We start from the raw sequence: 23759 nt of genomic DNA on the forward strand, positions 1-23759 counted from the left end.
GGGAGGAACCCTTGCAGCGTATAGACATCTTAATACTGAGAGGTATTATACATTGCTGTTCTTGAGAATGCAGGAAGCAGTTGTAGTGCCGTGCTGTGCTGGCTTTGCCCTTTCCATTACATGGAGTACCAGGGTGTCCAGGAATGGGTATGGTCTCTGGTGCAAGTATTGCAGCCTGTTTTGTCCAAATTCCTGTAGAGCTAGGGTCACTTCCTTGAACCACTCTGCACTCCATCTGTGTTTAACATTTTTGTCCTAGCAGAATCTAGTGGTCTTAGTTTCCTGGTGTTCTTGTCCCTGCTTTTTGATAATAGCTTGACAGGCTGAGGATGTGAGTAGCTTGCATGCCGTCCTCAGAATTCAGTCCCACATCCTGTGCTGCTGCCCTCACTGATTGCTATCTGTTTTTTTCAGGTCCCTCTAGACCCTGCAGCTTCTGCAGAAAGAGTTTATCTGAACCCTGCTATTACAACAAGACAGACCGGGTTGTCTACCAGTTCTGCAGCCCCAGCTGCTGGACCAAATTCCAGGTACTGAAATATCCTTCATGCTGGGCTGGGCTGTGGAGCTCATGCCTCCTTTCACACTTAGCAGAGGCTCCACCTTCCTCAAGCTCCTCAGGGAGGGTCCATAAGAAAGTCTGTGCTGGAGCACAAGAGTTGCAGTGACTGTAGTTGCCAATAACTCAGTCTTGGCCCTATGTCCCCCTTCCTCCGTTAGGATAAGGTAGGCTCTAATACGCTCCTGTCTACCAGGTTATGCCCAGCAGGAGTGCAGTGCAGAGCTGTGCTGCATGAGTGGTTTGGGATGTGGTAGCCTTATGATGGCATGAGCAAAAGCACAAGTAAGCGAGCAAAGCACAGTGGGCACCTGCTAGTGGGGTAGAAAGGGGCAGAGCTGCCCTCTGAGCCAGGCAGCACTAAGGAACATAAGTCTTTTAGGATGTGTTGTTGAAAAATTCACAACCAGCAGTCCTGGATACCTCATGTTTAATAATCTTCAAAGGTTTGACTGGTGGTCTTTAATCTTCTGATGCTAAGTTTCAGCATATGTGAAATGTTTGTGGTATTCAAAGGAAGACTATTTGATTTGTACAGTTGTCAAAGAACAAAGCAACAGCTGGGAAGACCTGGGAAGCTTAGGCCAGGATGTGCCTTGGACAACTGAGAAAACTTAAAAAATCTAGAGGTAGAGAGTAAGTTACTCTCAGTTGCAGCACTTGGTTTTGGGGGTTGTCTTTTTTCTTGTGGTTTTTGAGTTGGGGTTTTTTGGGTAGGTTTTTTCTTTTTTTTTTTTTTAAATAAGTCTTTGATGTAATCATTTGCTGAGATCACAAATGGTGTTAGTAGGGTAACTGTAGATTTTTAACAGTTGTAGACTCCGTAAGACTTGAATCATAGAATAGTTGGGGTTGGAAGGGACCTTTAAAGATCATCTAGTCCAACCTCCCTGCCATGAGTAGGGACATCTTCAACTAGATCAAGTTGCTCAGAGTCCTGTCCAACCCGACCTTGAACACTTCCAGAGTTGGGTATCTACCACTTCTCTGAATAACCTGTTCCAGTGTTTCACCACCCTCATTGTAAAAAAAATTCTTCCCTATATCTAATCTCAATCTACCCTCTTTTAGTTTAAAATCATTACCCCTTGTCCTATCGCAACAGGCCTTAGTAGAAAATTTGTCCTGCTCCATCTTTCTTAGAAGGCCCCTTCAAGTATTGAAAGTCTACACTAATGTCTCCTTGGAGCCTTCTCCAGGCTGAACAACCACAACTCTCTCAGCCTGTCCTCACAGGAGAGGTGTTCCATCCCTCTGATCATCTTTGTGGGCTCCTCTGGACCTGCTCAGCCTTTCCTGTGCTAAGGGCTCCAGAGCTGGACACAGTACTCCCAGGTGGGGTCTCACAAGAGCGGAGTAGAGGGGCAGAATCACCTCCCTCCACCTGCTGGCCATGTTTCTTTTTGGTCAGCTCAGGACACAGTTGGCTTTCTGGACTGTGAGTGCACATTGCAGCTCATGTCCAGCTTTTCATCCATGAGTACCCCTAAGTCCTTCTCTGCAGGGCTGCTCTCAGTCCCTTCATTCCCCAGCCTGTATTGGGGGTTGCCCTGAACCATGTGCAGGACCTTGCCCTTGGCCTTGTTGAATCTCATGACATTCACATGGTGCCACTTCTCAGGCCTGTCTAGGTCCCTCTAGATGGCATCCTGTCCCTCGGGTGTGTCAACTGCACCACTCAGCTTGGTGTCATCTGCAAACTAGCTGAGGGTGCACTCAGTTGCACTGTTGATGTCACTGATATTAAGTGACATAGAAGATATTAAACAGTCCTGGTCCCAGTACGGACCCCTGAGGGACATGACTTGTCACCAATCCCCATCTGGACATTGAGCTGTTGACCACTACCCTCTGGATGTGACCGTCCAACCAATTCCTCATCCACCAAACAGTCCATCCATCAAATCCATCTCTCTCCCATTTAGAGAGAAGGTTGCTGTGGGGGACCATGTCAAAGGCCTTACAGAAGTCCAGATAGATGACATCCCTAGGTCTTCACTTGTCCACTGATGTAGTCAATCCATCAGAGAAGGCCACTAGGTTGGTCATGCAGGACTTGCCCTTGGTGAAGCCGTGCTGGCTGTCTTGAATCACCTCCCTGTCCTCCATGTGCCTTGGCACAGCTTCTAGGAGGATCTTCCCAGGCACAGAGGTGAGGCTGACAGGTTGGTAGTTCCAAGGGTCCTCCTTTCTACCCTTTTTAAAAATGGGTGCAATGTTTCCCCTTTTCCAGTCACCAGGGACTTCACCTAATTCACCTAACTTGAATTATTGCTATGTAAAATCAGCATTGTAATATACAGTTAAACCCATGCATAACATGGATTAGGAACTGTCTTGCTGGCAGATCTAAGAATACACTTGTCAAAGGAAAACCACTGAAGAGAGCATTTCAAGATGGCTTCTTTGGGATCAGTATTAAGCCCAAGAAGTTCAACATTTTCATCAGTCGTCTGGCAATAAAGTAAGCGTGATAAAATTTTGCAGATGAAACAAAAACTGGTGAAGTGTTAACTCATGCTGAGGTCAGGGCAGTCATAGAAAGCAAAGCAATTGGATTGCTTGACAAGGCTGGTTCCTCTTAATGTGAGCTTAAACACAGTTCAGTGCAAGATCCTGTGTCAGCTTTACTCAGGAGTGTGGGGATGTAAATCCTGGGAAAGTAAGGATTTTGAAAAGGGCCTGGGTTTACTGCAGATAAGCCATTCAGTATGAGCATCTCAGTTTACAGCCACAGAGGGAAGGATTAATTAAGTTATTGCAAGTACAAGCAGAGGAACAGGAAGTCAAAGTTTGGGGGCTAGGAATCAAAAGAGCTACCTAGAATGTTGCACAGGTAGGAAGGATGTTTTCCGATGTACACTTTATTTTCAATCCTGGAGAAAAATTGCAAGTATGCTGGAAAAAAGACAGAAAAACTCTACTTGGGCTTGAAAAATGCATGTACTTGAGGCACTCACAGAACACCTTATCTGAGGTTATCAGAAACAAAGCCAGGAAGATTACTTTATTAATAAATATGTCCCTGTGGACAAGACACCAAGTGCTGAATGACTGTTTAATCTAGCAGAGGAAGGTGGGATGAGAACAGCTGCTTGAATTCTGAAGTTGCGTTACCTTCAAAATAGAAACCAGGCACCTGTGCTTCAAGATCTTTTAGAGAAATTCTCAGAAGAGGTAGTGGAGCCCCCATCTCTTCATGTTTTCAAATCCAGAGGGGTGGCAGCTTGAAAGCTTGCCTTCCTCAGAAGAGCTGGACACTGGAGGCAAAGTGAAATTGCTCAAGAATCTGCTCTCTAGGAGCTTGAGACATGATCTGGTGGACTGACTGTGAGTCACTGACAGTGGCAGCAAGCGCAGGTCTGAGCAGGGGCAGACGGAGTGCTGTGAACAGTGAAGGAGGCAGGAGGTGGTGGCAGTGTGAAACAGGTGCTCTCTGCCCTCTGTGTGCCTCTCCCTCCATGAGTGGTCTCTGTCTCCTGCAGCGCACCAGCCCGGAAGGTGGCATCCACCTCAACTGCCATTACTGCCACAATCTTTTCAGCGGGAAGCCGGAGATCCTAGACTGGCAGGTGAGGACTTTCCCCAGGGGGATGTTGAGGTGGAGGCCAACCCTGGTGGGGATGGCAGGGCTCCTTCCTCTCCCTGCTCAAAGCAGAGCTCCTTCTGCACCAGTGCTCTGAACGCCTTAGCTGCAGAGATGTGCCTGGAGACCGTGCTGCGCTCCTGATGTTCAGCAGGATGTCAGAAGGGCAGGAGGAGACCACTTCTGCCAAACCCCGTGCCAGGAGAGCTGGGGACTTGGCTCAGCCCTGTAGTCTTGCTCTTGCTTCCCCGAGAAGTGTGGGGACCTCCTGCCAGCCTGGCTGACCTGGTGGCGGTCTCTTTGGCAGGACAAGGTGTATCAGTTCTGCTGCAAGGACTGCTGTGAGGACTTCAAGCGGCTGCGCGGGGTGGTGTCTCAGTGTGAGCACTGCAAGCAGGAGAAGCTGCTGCATGAGAAGATCCGTTTCTCTGGAGTGGAGAAGAACTTCTGCAGCGAAGGTACTTGGGGGAGGCAGGGGAGAGGCAGAGCCCCCATGCCAGCCCATGCTGGGGGAGGAGAAGAGAGCATGGAGAGGAACAGAGGGGAGACTGTCTTAGCCAGGCCCTGGGGCGAGAGCCTTGCCATGCAGTGAAGGGAGGACTGTCGTGGGGATGGCTTGCTGTCCAGCCAGGCCCTAGGGCAAGATCTTTACCGTTCATTGTGTCCTTGGGGAGGGCTTTCTCACAGCTTTTCTCTCTCTGGGGGCTGGGGAGACAGCAGGTGGCAGCTCCGCTCCTCCTGTCATCATGCACTTCTACGCTCTTGCGTCTGGGCTGGCCTGACCTGGCCTTGCCCTGCCTGCTGGGTTCCTGCACACAGGAGGTTGGAGTCAGACTCTTCCTAGAAGCATGGAGGTGAGAGATGGCAAGTCCCCATGAGGTCCCATCTTATCCCAGCCCCAGGGGCCAGTGCTGGATTGTTCCCTACAGTGTGTTGCGTGTGCTCTGTTGTCTCCGCAGACCTGGATTCTGGTCATGTTTGGGTCAGGGAGGCCCCCAGTTCATCCTGGGAAGGTTTCACTCCTATTGTTTCTCCGCAGGGTGTGTGCTTCTTTACAAACAGGATTTCACCAAGAACCTGGGCCTGTGCTGCATCACCTGCACCTACTGTTCTCAGACCTGCCAGCGGGCGGTCACCGAGCAGCTGGAGGGCAGCACCTGGGACTTCTGTAGTGAAGACTGCAAAAGCAAATACTTGCTCTGGTACTTCAAGGTCAGTATTGGCACTGGCAGCTTGTGCTAAGTGCTGTGGTGGGCACGGCACCCAGATAAGTGGGCATTGCACTGAGGAAGTTCGCACTGCTGGAGTCTGGCTGGCACTGCTGCGGAGAACCTGGCACTGCTGGAGTCCTGCCTGGCAATGACGGGACACTGCTACGGGGAAGCTCACGTAGCTGGAGTCCCCAGCTGATCCTGCCAGAGCACTGCACTGAGGAAGCTCACAGTGCTGGATCCGCGGCTAGTGCTGCTGTGAGAAGTTCGCACCGCTGGAGTCCCCGGCTGGCACTGGCAGGGCACTGCTGTGGGGAAGCTCACAGCACCTTGCTATGTGCACCTTTCACTGGAGAGTTGTGTTGCACTCGGAGGGGGTGTGGTTAGTTACTCGTTGTTTCTCTCCTGCTGATGCGGGCTTTAGGCAGCTCGGTGCCATGCCTGCAAGCGTCAGGGGAAGCTGCTGGAAACCATCCACTGGCGGGGGCAAATCAAACACTTCTGCAACCAGCAGTGTCTGCTGCGATTTTACAATCAACAGAACCAGCCCAACCTGGACACGCAGAAGGGGCCCGAGAGCCTGCTGAACAGTGAGTAGGAGGGAGGGAGGGGACCTGCATAGCTCAGTCTGAGAGACACAGGGAAGACTGAACAGCAAGGGGTGGAAGCTTCCTGCCCGGGACTGGATGAGACGCTAGGGAACAATCCTGCACTGGCCCTTGGGGGGGAAAGCACGGAGTGGGACCTAATGGGGCTTCTCCATCTCTAACATCTATGGTTCTATGACACACAGGGCCCAGACGGGAGGAGCCGGTGCCAGCGTGCTGCCTGTAGCTCACACTTAGCGAGGATACTCAGGGATTTAACATCCTCATGTTGCCAGCGGAGAGCTCGATTTACAGGGTTAGGGGACAGTGTGGTTTGGCATGATAATCCACCTGCAGCCCCACGCCACCTCCGAGCTGTGACCTTCTCAGATCTCATAAGCTAATCAGGATTGGGCCAGGTCAGTGCTTGGATGGGAAACATTCAAGGAAAACACAGGGTGCTGCAGGAAGTGGTGCTGGTGATGCTGTAGGTGGGCTCTCCTCAGCCAGAACTGAACCTAGAACGATCTTGAGGGAGCACTGAGCTGCTGGAGGCACTCTGTCATGTGATGTTAGATTGGAGTCCTACCACTTACCCAAAGATCGCTGCAGCTTTGGGGAGTTGCCAACCCCGTGTCCCGGATAACCCCATTCTGCATCCGTGGAGTTCCAGCTGGAGAGGAGATTTTCACTGCCTGTTGCCCCATTTCCTATCATTAACTTGAGCCAGTTGCTTATGGAAGATTGCAAAGTGCTTTGGGATCCCTCAGGATGGAAGGTGCTCATAGTGACAGTGACAAGACATCGCTTGGCCCTCGGACACTTGTGTAGTTTCATTCTGCTTGGTCTTTCATAGGCCACGATCTTCTAGGTAATCTGTGTGCTCTAGTTAAAATGCCCGCAGCTTATGGTGGGACTCTTCACTGAATCAAGCTTCGACAGATACGTGCATCACAGGCTCAGGGCTTTGCTGCCCTCCCTGGGGTTTCATGAGGTGTAAAACCCTGACTAGGGTGCGCCAAGGAGGGGAAACCAAGACAAGGACCTTCCTGTGAGAGACCTCGTCCTCCATCTCCAGACTCTTCCTGGTTCCTCTCCTGACAGCAGTGGGCTGACTGCAAGAAGGGGGAAGCCCTGGATGTCAGTGCTGCTTAGACAGCAAAGCAGAGCTGCTCTGCCAGAAGCAGCAGGTTCCCCCAGCCAGGGGAGTCCTAACCTGCCCTCCAGGAGCCACGCTCCATAACAGGCTATGTGAGGTGACGGCTCAAGTGGCAGCACACTGGAGTGACCTGGATAAGGAACTGTTGATTTCTGCTGGCACAGGGGTTCCCAGGGGGAGTCTGCTTGATGAAGCACAGACTGTCCTGCTGCCCATGGGAGGAAGAGGTATTAAATTTTCTCGTTCCTATAGCTCACCAAGTTATTCCACAGCCCTAGCCATGCTGTTCTATTTGTCCTCTGCTTCCAAGGCATCTTGCTTGTGAGGGACTGGTAACAATGCTTTTGGGACACAGGCACAGCAAGCAAGCTCTGCCTACAGAGAGGAGCATGTTTCATACCATTTGACCATTGTCTCCTTGGAGCCTTGGAACACAAGACTGAGAAGTACCTTCTCCACCACCAACAACCACAAGAGTCTGAGCCCACCCCTCACCCTGTTTCTGGAGGCCCACAAGACCTCTGCTGTTTGGCACGTGGTGCATTGTGCATCACCCTTCACTGTGCCGTAGCGGCCTCTCTGTGCCCTGGGAAGCAGAGGACTCTGAGGGCAGCAAGGAAAAGCCCATCAGCGGCGATGAGCACTCGGCTGAGCACAAGCTCCAAGCTGCCCCAGCAGCTGCCGCGCTTGGTGAATGCCGCTGGTGGCACTGGGCCCTCTGTGTGTTCTGGCACACCCATCCCCTGCCAGCTGTGGGATAGCTGTGGACATCCTTGTCCAGGGACCATGGCATACTGCTCAGCTCGCAAAAGAAGGATGCTGGAGCCAGGGCTGGCTGTGGGCTTACACAGAGAGCTTTCCAGCCCAGCACGCTGTGCAGGGGATTTTGGGAGGAGCAGCTTGTCAGTGCATAGTGAGGAACAGTTTCTGCCTGGTCCATCCAGGGTCTCCTGTGGACCTGGCCACCATGTTGCTGGCTCACAAGGGACTACCTGGATTTCAGGCTGGGATTTTGGGCAGAGTTACTGACTACTTGCTTCTTCTCTTGCAGTCAGTGGTTGCTTAAAACCATTCATTCCTGTGACCCTGTGGCTGCTGCTAGCCTGGTGATCCTGAGAGTGCTGGGAACAGTTTGTGTAATGAGGGATTGAGGAGCTTCTGCCACAGAACTGTGTCCAGAGACTTCCAAGGGGAACTGGTTCTGCACAGGGCTGTCCAGCTGAAGAGGACAGAGGGCCAGAAGTCATGGTTGGTGCAGGCAGTGCTTTGACAGCTCCTTGCTGGTGTTGGGATGAGAGTAAAGAGCAAGCTGAAGCTTTCCTGGAAGCCTGGACATGTAGCACACAGAGCTTTATGGCAGGAGGATCTTGTTTCACTTAGTCCTGTATCACTAGCCTGTGGGGCAGTCAACTTTGCTTTTGATTCTGCTGCAGCAGAAACTCTGCTCATTCTCTTACAGCTTCTCTCTTCTCATTTGAACTACTGATGTCTCCCACCTAGATCTGCTGCCCATCTTCTTCGGGCTGGTCAGGGGGAGTTCTTATATCCATTGAGACTGTCGCAGATTCTATGGCTGAGTGCTCAGCTGCAGGCTAGGGAGCTTCCTCCAACTGGAACTTACCCATCCCCCTGTGGTGGTCAGCAAGTGGATTCTGCTGGGTCTCCAGTTGCTCAAGAGCTGTCTTGCATTTCCTCAGGACAGAGGAAATCTGCACAAGTGGGGATGCCCATGTGTTGGGAGTCTGGGTCTTTCCTGGAGAGCCTGTCCGCATGTAGGAGGTGCAAATGGACCCGCCACTCCCTTTAGCTGCTGAGACCTGATGCTTTCCTTGCAGGTGTCTCCTTCATGCATGGCCCACGGTTAGTCAGTGCTGTAGAAGGCAGTTCTTTTTCCCAGCCACATGGGTAACCAGGGCTCACGGGAGACTTGGATGAAGGTGCTCTTTTGAGAAGGGTGCAGGTTTCTCTGAAGAGCAAATGAGCTGGAATTATCTAAGCCATGATGATACTGTCACCACCTGAGACTAGTGTCTGTCATGCACGTCTCTCATATGCAGGTGATTCCCTCTTTCCTTACAGGAGTGAACTGCATCCCTAGGGCTGGGGCAAAGCTGTCTCTGCTTTCTGGAATACCTTGTAATGCTACTACTAGCTCTGTCACCTTCTTCCTAGGGATCTCGAAGCACTTTGCCAAGATATTTGTAGCAGGGAGATGGAGGCACAGGGAGGGGCCATGGCTCGGTACAGCAAGCCAGTAGGCAGAGCTGGGATTAGAGCCCTGGATTCTTCTCTCTACAAGGGGCTGGGATTTCTCCTGACCTGCTGTGATGGGGATGGGGTGGACTGCAAGGGAGCACAAAATTACATGGGAATTACTTAACTTTGGGGTTGTAGTGTCTTATGAGCTGCTAGGGCTAGAGATTGTGGAAACATTAACTGTTCCTGGAGGGCCAGGAGCAGTTTCTGGGGAGCCTGTCCCTGCCCTCTGGCTGCTGCCACCTCCAGTCCCAGCAGTGGGACCTGTTGGCCCGAGAGCTCTTGAACTTAAGAGTTGTTGCTTTCTTTACAGGTCAGACTTCAGAGCCAAAAGCACCTGCCCCTTCCCAACAGAAGGCAGAGACTAACATGGTAAGGCCTGTTGGAGGTAGAAGTTTGCAAGATAGCACAAAGGGGATGTCCCCAAAGAGAGGACAGATCTGCCATTGCTCAGGGAGATTTCATTCTACAACCAATGCATGTTAAGACGTCTGGGTAGTGGGAGCTGATCAGAGCTGCTAGGGAGGGCAGCATCAGCATATCTGCTGCAAAGGGGAAGAATAACCATTCCCCAGGAACTGATGATGGGCTCCAGAACAGCCCACTACTGTGGCCCTGGCTCCTCCACACAGTGCTCCCCTGTGCCTGGATACGGTTGCTATCCCACTGTGTTTCCTGTTGTCCTGTGGGGCAGGAGCGACCAGTGCCAAACTCCCTGCTGGCTGCTGCAGAGATGCTGCACAGGCTTGCTGCCTGCCAGCAGCAGCTTGGCAGTCCTTTGGCCGGGTCTGACTGTGGGAGCATCCACATGCGTGTATGTGTGTGTGTTGGGGACCGCCAGGCTCTGGGATGTGCTCTGGGAGTCTCTCCAGCTGTACCTGTGGTTGGGAAGAGGTGGTGCTGCCTTAGGTAGACACTAACCTTGTGCCTTCTGCATTTCCTCAGCTGCCAGCAAAGACCTCCTCAGCCCAGATGTCTCCAGCTGCGCCGCCACCTCCCCCACCCCCTCCGCTTCCAGCCACCCCTCGGAAAAACAAAGCTGCCATGTGTAAACCACTGATGCAGAACCGGGGCGTTTCCTGCAAGATAGAAATGAAGTCCAAAGGATGTCAGACAGGTAGGAAAACAAGACGTAACTGCAGGATTACAGGGGAGTTTTGCAAAGGCAAGTGGCATGTCCCTGCTCCAGACTAAACGTTGAATCCAGCCTGAAATGATGTACAGAACGGCTTGGTGTTTGTCACGCTGCTGAGGAGCCTCAGGGCAGTGGAGGGCACACGCAGCAGGGCTGGAGGTAGGGAGCCCATTTCCATCAGAGGCAAAAGGAGAGATGCAGAGAGCACTCCACCTCTTGTGGGACAGCTCCTGTTCCTCTGGAGAGTGACAGCTTGTCTGAGGGGCCATCTGCTGAGCAGGTTCCACCGTGTAGTTCCTGTCAGGCATGTGTGTGTGGTCTCCAGCATACGCAAGGCAACTAGACCTTTCAGCAGGGCTTGCACATCTGGCTAAGGCAAGCCTTTCTTATTGCAGGCCTGTTTGACTTGCTGCTGCTCCAGCTCTGCCCATGAGTCACAGAAGCTGGTGGCTGGAGGGGCCGTGGTGCTGAATGGCTGAGGGCATGGCAGTACGCAGTGGGGCTGGGTGGAGGAGCTGCTGGAAGCAAGCTCACTGACATACTTTTGCTCTTGTCAGAGGCTGATTGGAAGCCCCAGGTGATTGTGTTGCCAATCCCCGTCCCGATCTTCGTGCCTGTGCCTATGCATATGTACTGCCAGAAAGTACCTGTGCCTTTCTCCATGCCTGTCCCGGTAAGCGACACACTCCACCTGCTCGTGTTCTCTTACTGTCTCGATCCTGCCTTGCTGCAGTCTCCCTGCTTCTCTGTTCGTCCTCTTCTGCCTCTGCTTTTACATCAGTCGGCTGAGTGTCAGTTTTCTGCCTGGTGTGCTGCTGTCGACAGGTGCCTGTGCCAATGTTCTTGCCCACCACGCTGGAGAGCACAGATAAGATTGTGGAGACCATTGAGGAACTGAAGGTGAAGATCCCCTCCAATCCCCTGGAGGCTGACATCCTGGCCATGGCCGAGATGATTGCAGAGGCTGAGGAACTGGACAAGGCCTCCTCGGACCTGTGCGGTAGGTTCTGCCATGGCTGGGACTGGCCCAAAAGCTGGCATCACGTGGGGATTCCTGGCTCCTGGAGCTAGAGCATCTGCCTGGATCACAGCTCTCCTAAAGCCTTTCAAAAGGAAGCAGGGAAGAGCAATTCCTCAACTTCTGCTGAGGAAGTACCGAGAGGGAAGAGCTGCAGCGAAGAGCAGTGTCTGCCACTCTCTCTTTTGGGGGTGCCAGTCTTGTGGCACATGTGCAGCACTGTTAGCTTATTCAGGTGCCTGTTCAGGCTCTTACCTAAAGCAGCTTCCCAGCAGAAGACTAGCAGTCCTGAGCTCACAGGTCTTTTTGTTTGGGGGCTGCATTCCTCAAGCCCCAGTAACCAGGGATGTGGTGGGTAGAGGACAAACATCCAATGTCTTGCTGTCCAGGAAAGCATAGGTGTCGTGGGGCTGCTCCACGCACAGGACTCTGCTGGAGGGAGCCTGACTTCATCTTCCAGCAGTCACAGGGAAAACAGGTGAAAGACTTTCTTGAAAGTTGGGTTTATGATCTACTTTTGCATTGCAGACCTGGTGAGTAACCAGAGTGCAGAGGGTCTCCTGGAGGACTGTGATCTGTTTGGACCGGCACGGGATGATGTGTTGGCTATGGCTGTCAAGATGGCAAATGTCCTCGATGAGCCGGGCCAGGACCTGGAGGCTGACTTCCCTAAGAGTAAGAACTGGGTGAAGCAGGCATGCAGGGCTGCTCATGCTGCAGCAGGGCCCTCCCACTGCCCTCGGCTGACTGTTGCCAGCAGCGTTAAGAGCTGTGTGAACTTATCTCCCCATGCCCTCTGACCAGGCTTGAGGCCAGGAACTGAGAGTCTTGCAGATGACTGCTCACAGCAGGGGTGAGAAGACCACCACTTTTGAAGGATTGTGTGAAGTTGCGCCAGGGAAAGTTTAGACTAGATATTAGGAAGCATTTCTTTACAGAACGGGTTGTTGGGCGTTGGAATGGGCTGCCCAGGGAGGTGGTGGAGTCCCCATCCCTGGACGGGTTTATGAGTCAGGTCGGCATAGTGCTGAGGGATCTGGTGTAGTTGGGAACTGTCTATGTTAGGTTAATGGTTGGACTGGATGATCTTCAAGGTCTTTTCCAACCTAGACGATTCTGTGATTCTGTTCAGACTAACTGACCTGTTGCGAGCATAGGTCTGCAAAAAAGGGGAAATGAGAAACTGATTTTAACAGCTCAGAGAGCAGGGCAGTGGTGCTGGTGTGCTTATGGGTGATGATTCCAGAGGATCCAGCAAAGCAAGAGAGAGACCTAGACAGGCCTTCTGTCCTGGGAGACAGAAGAATTGCTGAGTGTCCATTAGTGAGCAGAAGGTGGAAGAAGGGGCAGAGACTTGCAGGAGCACAGCAGTGCTGAGGCAGGATGCTAGCTGCAAAGGACAGAATTGGGGTGCCTGTGCCAGGCTGTCTGCAGTGCTGGCCTGGCACAAGGGGATGAAAACTGTTCCTCAGGTTTAAAAAACAAACAAACAAAAAACTGTCAGAGGGGAGAATGCGGGGCTCTGGTTAGTCTGTGAAAGCTTATCGTCATCTGCCAGAGCTGCATTTCCTTTGTTGGGCTACAGCTAGAAGTTCATGCCAGGCAGGGGTGGAGGGTAAGAAGTGTTGAGCTGTGTTCCCTCTTCATCTTGCTGTAAGAACCAGACCAGCGCAGCGACAGGATGAGAGGTCTCAACTGAGCCCTTCTGACTGTGTTTCCTTTCAGACCCTCTAGACATCAACCCCAGTGTGGACTTCCTCTTTGACTGTGGGCTGGTGGGACCAGAGGAGGTGTCTGCAGAGCAAGATCTGCCTCGTGCTGTCCGGAAGGTGAGCTCTCTGTGGGTACTGCCTGCCTAAAGCTCTTTGGGTTTGGAGTGGGAGCTGCTGTCTGGGATGTACAAGTGGTGCCAGAGGCTTTGGTGTGCTGGGGAGGTTGTGCCCTCTCCTTTCAGGGCATGCCTGGCCTGTGGGCTACTCCTTGAATGAAAATACTTGCCTGTCACCTTGGAGGAGCTTTGCATGCCACAGGTCATGTGAGAGCTGGCCTCTCCTGCCTGTGGGTCTCTTAACTACTGGGCCTTGTTGGCTTGGCTGTCAGCAGAAGGATGACATGGGCACAGGCACACTGTGAGGGAGCTGGCAGCCAGCAGGTCTGGCCAGGACTCTTGTGTCTGTCCCAGGCAGGTGCCCAGTTTCACGGTACACCTCTCTGCAGGGGCAGAAGCGTCTGGTGCTCTCTGAAAGCTGTTCCCGGGACTCCATGAGCAGCCAGCCCAGCTGCACAGTGCTGAACTACTCATACGGCGTGAATGCCTGGAAGTCCTGGGTGCAAGCCAAGTATGCAGGGGGAGAGACCAGCAAGGGAGAGGAGCTACGCTTCGGCCGTAAGTGCCCTGCCTCGATGGGGTGGAGTGACAGAAATGTTCCAGAAGCTGAGGTGCTCCTGGCCTTGCAGGCTATTGTCTGAGGCTGCTGTGCTTGTCTCCACAGCCAAGCCCATGAGGATCAAGGAAGACATCTTGGCCTGCACAGCAGCTGAGCTCAACTACGGCCTGGCCCAGTTTGTCAAGGAGATAACACGGCCCAATGGGGAGCGCTATGAACCAGACAGCATCTATTACCTCTGCCTTGGCATCCAGCAGGTGAGGGAGGGCTTGCTGCCCTCAAGTCCTCCACAGTCAGACCTGGGGGTCACATCTGGTGAGGGGAACTTTTACCCTTTATTCTGAATTCTGGGAACCCAGAGAGGCTCACTGGACTCCCCTTCAGTGCCTCGCCCCAGGACAGCAGCCCACCTGGTTCAGTCTTTGTTCCCAAGCCCAGTGGGTAGGGTGGCAGCTATTCCCCAGCCTTGCTCCCTTCTTGCACATACTTGAGGAGGGCAGGGAGATCTCCCCAAACTCAGTCCCTTCTTCAGCACCAAATCTGCTTTGCCATGCCTTGGGGTTTTCCTCACAGCTCTCAGAAGTGGCTGGGTTTAGGAGCTCTGGTTGTACAGGGAGAGTGCTCTGCATGTGTGCCCTGGGCTCTCTGGGGAGGGTTTGTGTTCCGGGTGCTGCCATGTCTCTCTTGATGGTGTGTTCTGTCCTTTCTAGTACCTGCTCGAGAACAATCGTATGGTGAATATATTTACAGACCTTTACTACCTGACCTTCGTGCAGGAGCTGAACAAGTCCCTGAGTGGCTGGCAACCCACAATCTTACCAAATAGTACGTGTCTCCAGAGTACCTTCAATCACCACGTGTACCCAGTTTGTGCTTCTAGCCTTGTATCCTCTGGTCTGATTATGCTCCCCCCAGCCTCAACCCTCTTCCTTGACATAGGCAGCACAGTCCCTCTGTGTCTTGGGGTCATACTGACCCATACTGCCAGCAGAGCCAGCCTGGTTTACGCCTCAGCAGCTTCTGTTGCCCAGAGTCAGGGTAGCTGGGAGCAGAGCAGAGCTGCTTTGTGTCCTGGGACTGTTTGAATCTTTACAACACTTACAGTGATGTCTCCACCCTTTGGCAAAGATGATACAAAGCTGGGAGGCATACTGGCCCATGCCTTTGTGTTCCCAGTATGTTGGCAAGCCCTGCACGCTGTGCTAAGGTTGGCCAGGGTTGCTGTGCTGCTGCCATGTGAGCGGATGAACTTAGAGCTCTGCAGAGGCTTGTCATGATGCAGTGATCTGGGCTGCCTTCCCTGCTCTGTCTTGACAGGGGTTAGTTCACAGATCCAGCCTCACCTCTGCGTATTGGCTGTCCCAGGCAGAGGCATTTGGCTCCAGACCTGTGTGTCTAGGCCTGCCTGCTGCTTTTCCTTCATCTCACACTGTGTGGTGGAGCACTGATCTGGAGTTCACTTAGTGGCCATCTATAGGGACGAGCGATTAGGAGTGATTTGGGTTCTGGCCTGTGGTTTGGCTGCACTGTGGGGTGGCTCATGGCTGGGCAGAGCCAGCATCTAGCTCTGCTGATGACTCTGGAGAATTAACCTCATGGAAAAGGGTATGTTGTTGTGAAGTGTCAGGCTTTTGCAGTGAGCTTGCTTGGGCAGGGTGAAGGCATTGCCACAAGGCCACAGTTGATGTGACTGGTTCTTCCTCTGTGCGTTGCAGACACAGTTTTCTCACGTGTTGAGGAAGAGCACCTCTGGGAGTGCAAGCAGCTGGGTGTTTACTCACCCTTCGTGCTCCTCAACACCCTCATGTTCTTCAACACCAAGTTCTTTGGGCTGCAGACAGCGGAGGAGCACATGCAGCTCTCCTTCACCAACGTGGTGCGTCAGTCCCGCAAGTGCACCACAGCCCGTGGCATGACAAAGGTGGTGAGCATCCGCTACTACGCTCCTGCCAAGCAGAAGAAAAGCCGAGGTAGGGTCTGCTGGAGCATCTCTCTGTCCATCCCCCAGCCCCCACCTTTGGATCCCAGATGTGATCTTACTCTCTCCCCCTCTGTAGATGGTGGCTCTGGAAAGCGGAAGCGGGAGGAGGAGGTACCAATGCTGGAGCAGCGGGAGAACAGGATGAACCCACTCCGATGTCCCGTCAAGTTCTATGAGTTTTATCTCTCCAAATGGTGAGGCTTTCTCTGGAGAAGGGGCATGTGCCATTTTGGGGCCACCTCTCAGTTTTGGTGGGACCCTGTGGAGTGACTGCTGGCTCTCCAAACATTTATACTTGAATATGAACCTTGCCCAGGATCTGTGCTGCTTGTATAGACTGTGGTTGAGAGAATGCTTCTCTCTGGTCCCTCCCACTGCTTGCCTCTCTCCAGACAGGCAGGAGTGTGCAGTATGAGTCTTGGTGCTTGACTGATTAGGGGCTTTGGTCCTGAGTGAGCAGCTGCAGACTCAGCTCGTGTCCTCATCCTGCCAAAGGATGAGAGGCTGTGACAAGCCTTGATTTCCCCCCATAACCAGAAGAGCAGGCCAGGCTTTCTGAGCCCCTGGCACTGATATCCCAGGGCTCACCTTCCTCTTTCTTTACAGTCCTGAGAGTCTGCGGAACCGCAACGATGTCTTCTACCTGCAACCTGAACGTTCATGCATTGCTGAGTCCCCGCTCTGGTACTCGGTCATCCCCATGGACCGGAGCATGCTGGAGAGCATGCTGAACCGCATCCTGGCCGTGAGGGAGATCTATGAGGAGCACAGTCGGCTCAGCAGCCTGGAGGATGACATGGACTAAGAGCAAGGTGCTGCTGGGCTGGTTGTGCTCCAGCCCTGGATGCCTTGTCTCCCTGCCTCCCGCTGCAGGGCGGGGGCCATGCAGCGTGGGAGGGGACGGTGCTGCGGCAGTGCTGTCTCTTCATCGTTACTGGACTTGGACATCCCATCCTGCTCATTACAGGTCTCTCCTACGTCCATGGCCCCCATGCTCAGCCCTGCCTCCTGTTCCGACTGCTGGGTGAGCCGTCTTCCCTGGGGCCAGTCCCCACAGCACAGGGGTGGCAGAGCCCCCATGGCAGCTCTCCTTGCCCAGTCCTGTCCTCCCTTACCCCCAGCCCTGACACTACCCCTCTCTCCCCCTGCCTCAGGGCAGGAACCGCACAATATGGCAGAGTATCATCTGGGACCAGCGGCCCCGAGGCTTTTAATTCTCACTTCCTTTAGCATCCCCTTGAGAGGCTGCGGCTGGCATGGCAGGAAGGGTAGCTCTGCTGCTGCGGCAGGATGGTGTTTTCAAACCAGTGGGGAAGGACCACCGCAGCCTGAGAGCTGTTGGGTCAGGGGCAGGGCTTGTTCCTAGGGGGTGGGAGAGGCTGGCTGCTGGGAGCAGAGGAAGCCAATGCTGGAAGGTGAGGGCAGAGACCCAGACCCAGCCTCTCCGTGGGATCACCTCCCTCGTATGCAGCCAGGCCCCCTCCCTCAATTTTGTTAATATTTTCTGAGTTGGCAGAAAACTGATGGAGATGGGCCTGTGTTAGCACTGCCCCTCTCTCCCCACTGTCCCCTGTCCTGGCATAATCCACCTCCCCAGTGCAATGTGCCATCAGTGGGTCCCTCTGCTCCAGCCAGGGGCTTGGGCAGCTGCTGGCAGAAGCGAGGAGCTCTGCCTGGCCTCCCCCTCCCTCCCAAAGCAGCAGGGTACTAGTGCCCTGCCTGGGGTGAACCTGGCTCTGGCTGTGTCGCTCCCTGCTGCCTCCTGCCTCTCCTCGTGTTCTGGTTGGTTTTCTTGAGCTGTACATGGGTCTCCTGTTGAGCCTGTATATATTGTTCTGGGTCCTGGCCCGGGGCCATCTGTTCTCTGTGTCCATGTGGAGAGTGAGCCGCTCACCAGTCTTGTTGTAGTGATGCCAGGGCGGTAGGACTAACCCTGTGTCTCTGGAAACCATTCATTTCAAATAAAGATGCAGAAAACTTTTGACAGCCCCTGCTTTTCTCCCCTGGGCAGGGTGGGCACTGGTGGAAAGCAGGGCCGCATACCTTGCTGCTGTCCATCCCTGCCTGCCTGAGCTGCCTGCGCTTCCTACCTTGTCTGGCCCCTGGGGCGCTGCCAGCTCTGGCATGCTGGGCTGGCCCCTGACCCTGTGCCTGCTGGTGCCAGCCAGGCCTGCCCTGCCTGTCCCTTGTCCATGGGGCTGCAGTCCAACCCAACCCAGCAGTGGCCCTGCCCTAGCCACACAGTGTGTCCGTGGGACGAACCCGTCAGAGCGCGATCCCGTGGTGCCCGTGGGCAAAGTAGGAGTCGAGTGAGGTGCAGTGGGTATTTATTTGCTCCCCAAGGGCTGACAGGCCCCTGCCCCAGCCCAGCCCTACTCTCACCCCCCCATTGGCCAAGCTGTGTCGCTGGGGACATCTCTTGTGCTGGCTGTGGGGTCCATGCCACGAGCTGACAGGGCCCAGAGACAGAACCACAACTGCGCATCGCCTCGCCAGTCCCTGAGCATCCCAGGAGCCCACGTTCACACTGCCAGGTCCGCGGCTCGCGCCTTCCCGTGGGACCCGCTGGCCACCCCCAGCTGTGCACCTGCCTTCCCCAGGGATGCCAGGCCGTGGGGGGGTCTGCCAGCAGCCACGGGGCTGCCACTGCTGGGCAGGGTGACACAGGTGCTGCAGGGCCCCGCAGGGCCACTGCGACTGGGCAAGGTGCCAGACTTGGGGCCTGGCCTTTGCCGGCACTTGGTGAGACTCAGGTGGTAGATCTCCACCAGGTTGAGCAGCAGGGACACACAGGCCACCCCCAGCATGAAGAGGATGAAGATGGTCTTCTCAGTGGGCCGGGAGATGTAGCAATTGACGGTGTTGGGGCAGGGCCAGCGATTGCAGGTGTAGAGGGGCTTCAGCTGGAACCCATACAAGGCGTACTGGCCCGCAATGAAGCCCACTTCCAAGAGGGCCTTGAAGACGACGTTGCAGATGTACGTCCTCAGGATGGCCCCCCGCATGCAGACCCGTCCCCGCGTGTCCCCTGCAGGGAGCTGAGGCTGCTTGGGGCGCTGCCGCCTGGCCCCGCTGCCAGCCCGGGCCACCGCTTGCTGCTGCGCCTTCTCCTCCAGATGCACCAGGTGCAGGATGTGGCCCAGGTACACAAGGCTGGGGGTAGAGACAAAGATGATCTGCAGGACCCAGAAGCGGAGGTGGGAGATGGGGAAGGTGCTGTCGTAGCAGGCGTTCTGGCAGCCGGGCTGCTGCGTGTCGCAGGAGAAGCCAGAAAGCTCATCGCCCCAGACCCGCTCAGCAGCCGCCCCCAGGACCAGGATGCGGAAGACGAAGAGGACAGTGAGCCAGACCTTCCCCACCACTGTGGAGTGCTCCTGGGCGCTCTCCAGCAGCCGCCCCAGCAGGCTCCAGTCCCCCATGGCACTCGCTGTGGTGCCCTGCAAGACAGCCGCCCTCCAGACATGGCCGCAACGCAACGCAACACGCCGAACCACCACCCCATCCTCCGGCCAGGCAGACATGCAGGGACCCGACCTGGGGCTGTCCCTGGAGTGTCCCCACCCTGCCTCCCATGGGACCCCCCAACCTATAGTGGGGAGGGCAGCAGGAGAAAGTCCTCTGGCAGAAAGCATCCCCGCCATGCTGGGAGCACCTTGGGGGGACCCCTCACCGTCGGCAGGCGCGTGGGGCAGAGCCCGATGCTCCCGTGCTGTTGGCTCCTCTCGGCAGGGCAGTGAGAGATGCTGCAAGGCCCCTTTCCAGCTGGTTCCCAGCTCCTCAGTGGGGTACGGACAGGTCTGCCCAGCTCTGTCCGTCCATCCACCCAACCGTGGGTGCTGGGTTATTGGGGCAGGAGGCGGCTGCGTGCCACATTGGCTTTCATTGTGACTGGCAGATAAAACAGCCACTGGGGAAACTTTTTCCCTCTATTTTTGGTCTGGGCTCTTTTCTAAATATACTTGGGGCTGCAGGGCCTGGTGCTGGGGGAGCACGAGCCCTTGGACACTGCTCAATGCCATCCAGGGGTCACTGCTCCTGCATGCTGGCTGCCAGGGTATCACAGCCCCAGCCCAGCCTGGGCACTGTGGCCCCACAGCCCCTGGTGGCACCCACCTGGGCTAGGGTGCAGGGGTGGGCACCCCACACTGGCACCCCAGCCCCTGGCATGTCCCGGCCAGAGCAGAAAGGAGGGAGGCGGTGCCTGAGAACGGAGGTTTAATGGCCCGAGGTGCCCTCCTGGCTGTCCAGAAGGGCCAGACCGGTGCCTGAGGGATGCTATCCATGGGACAGGGACAGCACAGGGCCGTGGGGTGGCTGTGGAGTGGGAGCAAGGGCTGGAACCCCCATGGCACTGGCCCTAGCAGGCAGAGCAGCGGTCGCCCTTCTCCTGCAGCCCAGGGTTACGGCGCAGCATGTCCTTGAGGGAGCCATCCTGCTCCGTCAGCAGTTGGTTGATCTCATTCTGCTTGTACTCAGAGGAGAGCTTGTGCCCATAGAAGGAGCCCTTCCCTGACGAGGGGTTGGAGTTGTGCTGGCCTCGGCGAGCACAAGCCCGCACCACTAGGTAGACCAGCTCTGCCATGTTGAGGACGATGCAGATGCTGGAGGTGACCAGCATGAAGACGGTGAAGATGGTCTTCTCCGTGGGCCGGGAGATGAAGCAGTCGACGGTGTTGGGGCAGGGGTAAGCCTCACACTTGACCAGCCGCACCATCTGGTAGCCTGGGTAGAGCATGTAGAAGATGTACATGAACACGGCCTCGAAGAGCAGCCTGAAGACCACGCTGCAGACGTACGTCCACCACAATGAACCCGATATGCGCATCTTGTGCTTCTTCACCTCCTCCATGTGCTTGGGGTCCCCGTGCCCCGTCAGCACCAGCAGCTTCTTCTCCTGGTGCTGCTGGTAGGCCACGTGCATGGCCACAAGGAGGGCTGGCGTGGTGACAAGGATGAGCTGCAGGGCCCACAGACGGATGTGGGAGATGGGGAAGAAGTGGTCATAGCAGACGCTGTTGCAGCCGGGCTGCTGCGTGTTGCAGGTGAAGGCGGATTTCTCGTCCCCCCAGACGCTCTCAGCTGCCACCACCAGCACCATTATCCGGAAGATGAAGATGACGGAGAGCCAGATGCGCCCGATGGCGGTGGAGTGGCGGTTCACCCCGCTCAGCACTGTGTAGAGGCCGGCCCAATTCATCGTTCCTCACGTCTGCAGAAGCGAGCAGCGAGACATGTTAGGAGCAGGAAGGGTCCCTGGCTGAAAGCTGCTGCGTCCCAACCTTGGTGGCAGCAGCCCCAGGAGGGACCTGAGAGCAATTGTCTGCTGCAGCCCGGGTAGGTGGACAGCAGGATGGACGGACAGCGGGACAGCACCGTGACTCCCACTGCTGACACAGCTCAGGGCAGTGTTTTAGTTGGAGCAGGCAGGAGATTGGTTGGCCCTGCAGTGCCAGCTGCTCCTCTCCTGCCACCCCACACTGGCACAGGGATCCTGACCCACCCACAGAGCATGGGGGTGAAGCTCCCACCACTCTGCAGGGACCCCTGATCTCCACCCACTGCTGAGCTCTCTGTCTAGGGATGGACCCAATGAGCTCCACGGGCTCCTCTGCACCAGCACCTCCCTGCCCTCATTCCCCCATTCCTTGCAGAAGAGCCTAGTTCTGTGGGGACACCCTGTGCAGCCATGCACTGCCACCCTCCAAGAGCTGTCCCTACCTGGAGAGCATGGGGTGACCCCCCCACCCCAAGCACAGGCACTGAGCAGCCCCAGGAGCTGCTTCCCACCCCAAGCACAAGGCTGGGGGGCTGACACCAGCCCTCTGGCTGCCCCCTGGCATACCTGCCGGTGAGGAAAGGTCCTCGCGAGCTGCCCCCAATGGCCCCTCTAAGGTCTCATGTCTCCCGCAGCAGAGCTCTGCTCCGCCTGCCCTTGTCTCTATCCGCCACTGCCCTGCACTGGAAGTCATATGCTGCTTTATAAACTATTTACATACAATGGGGCCTTTATCGGCCCCTGAACAACACACTTTAGCATTCAGATCCAACGCCCTGACTTCCGCCCACCCAGGCCAAACAAAGTGCCTGTGTGCTGCATTCCCGCTGCCCGGCCCTGCACCCGCTCCCACCTCACCCTGCGCTGACCAGGCCACGGCCCCCCCGCCCGCTGCCCGCGGGGTGCTTGTCACTCTGCCTGGTGGGCATCGCCAGGCTGGATGTCACCTGGGGCGCCTGGGGGCCCCTTCCCCCAAAGGCAGAGCCCAGCTCCGTGCCCATCACCCATGGACGGCGTGTGGTGCACCATGACCAGAGCTGGGGTCTGGCTGCTCCCCAGCGTGGCACTGAGCAGTCTGTGGGCACCCGTGGGGCTGGGTGTGCTGGGAACAGCCACCGTGGGTCCTGCCATGCCCTCAGGGCTTTGCTGCAGGGGGTTGGTGCCAGCAGCGACAGCTGTGAGGGTGCTGGAGCTGCCTTGTGCGTGCCTCGTCCCGCTGGGGACATGGGAAAGAGTCCGCTGGGGTGACGCTGGCTGCATGCTAACAGGGGCTGAGCTCAGGGCTGGGACCTGCGCTCCTCTCCCAGGATGGGGGTCACTGATACTGCCCCACTGCTCGGACACACTGGTAGGGGCAACAGTCCCTGTGCCCATGTCCCTCAGGGCTGGTGTCCCAGCCACACTGTCATGCTGTTCCAAATCACCATGGGGACTGTGTTGTGTCCCTTGGGTTTTGTCCTCAGCCTCAGGTGGGGAGCAGTATCCAATACTACCTACTAGCTGAGGGCCCACAGGGTGGTGGGTGACGATGCCGTCCCCAATGCCACCTCCACCCCTCAGTGCAGGGTGCAAGCACCTGGAGCTGCGTAAATGGTGGTGGACAAAGCCCCCCCAGTGAAGCTGCGGGGATTGCAGCCAGCGCTCAGGCCATGCTCTGCTCCCCCCATGGAGGCCAGCACCCCGAGCTCTGCCCTCCCTGGCCCACGGCCAAACCTTTCTGCCATTCCCACCCTGGACACCTCGTGCCCCCCAGATGGGGAACGCGTGGCCCCCCCGCGGCAGTGCCATGCCCACCAGGCTCTCACCTCAGCACCAGGACAGGCGAAGCTCTCGGGGAGCTCAGTGGCCTCTGCCTCCAGCACAGCACCCTGGACTTTATACTGCCCTCCGGCACGTCACCCACACCCTCCCAAACAGCTTGGCTCCTTCCAGGACTTGCTCCCTGCCAAGTAAACACCGCAGGTGTGTCCAGCCTGCGCTCACACCACCAAATCACCCACTGGCACCCACCGCCACAGCCAAAAGTCGCCCAGGGACAGCCCAGGGGCCACCACAGCACTGAGGCAGGGCCAACCCCCAGGATGGTCCCCGTGGGAGCTCTGTGGTCCCCCTGGCCACGCTCCCTGCTGCGAGCTTCCTCCCCGCCACATCCCCTGTGAGCCCAGCACATGCACCATGATGGGTCCCTGCTCTCCATCCCGGGGGACTGCTCTGGGCACCCCCAGCACACGGAGCACCTTGATCCACAGCTGCAGGCTGCCGGCTGGTCCCTGGGGAGCCACCAACACCCAGATTTAATGTGTAAAAGTGCAGCCAGGAAAGGCAAACAGCCTGTCAACGATTAACCGAGCTAGCGGCCTGCTCCAAGGTCCCCCAGTGTGCTGGGACATGATGACCCTGGCTGCATTTTGGGGCATTTGACCCGGCATTTTGGGGCCCCGGTGTGGGCTGCAGGACCCCCCACACCATGCCCTGCGTGAGGATGGCAGTGGCGCTGCTGTCCCCCGCATGAGGATGGCAGGGTGGCACTGTGGGGTGCCGAGGAGTGCCGGGGGGTGCCAGGGGTCCCCCGGCAGCGTGGCGGGGCGGTGGGCTGTGAGGGGCC

The 23759-nt window shown here is 56.0% G+C and overlaps 3 protein-coding genes across 6 annotated transcripts in view; 1 reads left to right on the forward strand and 2 right to left on the reverse strand.

The window, feature by feature from the left end:
- ZMYM3 (zinc finger MYM-type containing 3) overlaps positions 1–17858 on the forward strand; it is a 34058-nt gene extending 16200 nt beyond the window's left edge. For 2 of the 4 annotated variants that reach the window (XM_074914849.1, XM_074914850.1), the window contains exons 9-25: positions 415–530; positions 4045–4131; positions 4453–4603; positions 5185–5357; positions 5781–5946; positions 9672–9730; positions 10304–10475; positions 11051–11166; positions 11319–11493; positions 12040–12186; positions 13237–13340; positions 13729–13897; positions 14004–14155; positions 14609–14723; positions 15614–15868; positions 15956–16073; positions 16486–17858. In XM_074914849.1, coding sequence (XP_074770950.1) covers positions 415–530; positions 4045–4131; positions 4453–4603; positions 5185–5357; positions 5781–5946; positions 9672–9730; positions 10304–10475; positions 11051–11166; positions 11319–11493; positions 12040–12186; positions 13237–13340; positions 13729–13897; positions 14004–14155; positions 14609–14723; positions 15614–15868; positions 15956–16073; positions 16486–16684 — 2474 coding nt within the window. In that variant the 3' untranslated portion in view covers positions 16685–17858. Of the gene's footprint in view, positions 1–414; positions 531–4044; positions 4132–4452; positions 4604–5184; positions 5358–5780; positions 5947–9671; positions 9731–10303; positions 10476–11050; positions 11167–11318; positions 11494–12039; positions 12187–13236; positions 13341–13728; positions 13898–14003; positions 14156–14608; positions 14724–15613; positions 15869–15955; positions 16074–16485 lie in introns of those variants that run through there. The other 2 variants (XR_012634335.1, XM_074914851.1) reach the window with 2 other exon arrangements.
- Positions 17859–18252: 394 nt separating this feature from the next.
- On the reverse strand, positions 18253–19646 carry LOC141964446 (gap junction alpha-3 protein-like). The gene is made up of 2 exons (XM_074914838.1): positions 19550–19646; positions 18253–19316 (listed from the first exon to the last, which is right to left on the reverse strand). The coding sequence occupies exon 2, from the start codon at positions 19296–19298 to the stop codon at positions 18402–18404; it is 897 nt and encodes a 298-aa protein (XP_074770939.1). The 5' UTR covers positions 19299–19316; positions 19550–19646; the 3' UTR covers positions 18253–18401.
- On the reverse strand, positions 19472–21833 carry GJB1 (gap junction protein beta 1). Its single transcript, XM_074914839.1, has 2 exons — positions 21722–21833; positions 19472–21088 (listed from the first exon to the last, which is right to left on the reverse strand). Exon 2 carries the CDS (start codon positions 21074–21076, stop codon positions 20237–20239), a length of 840 nt encoding a protein of 279 aa, XP_074770940.1. The 5' UTR covers positions 21077–21088; positions 21722–21833; the 3' UTR covers positions 19472–20236.
- Between the last annotated feature and the right edge of the window lie 1926 nt (positions 21834–23759).

The sequence above is a fragment of the Athene noctua genome, chromosome 11, assembly GCF_965140245.1.
Source record: "Athene noctua chromosome 11, bAthNoc1.hap1.1, whole genome shotgun sequence".
NCBI classification, from domain to species: Eukaryota; Metazoa; Chordata; class Aves; order Strigiformes; family Strigidae; genus Athene; species Athene noctua.

What these genes read in the sequence shown, in the direction of transcription:
- GJB1 (XM_074914839.1), bottom strand. Translation starts at nt 21,076, where the DNA reads ATGAATTGGGCCGGCCTCTACACAGTGCTGAGCGGGGTGAACCGCCAC.
- LOC141964446 (XM_074914838.1), bottom strand. Translation starts at nt 19,298, where the DNA reads ATGGGGGACTGGAGCCTGCTGGGGCGGCTGCTGGAGAGCGCCCAGGAG.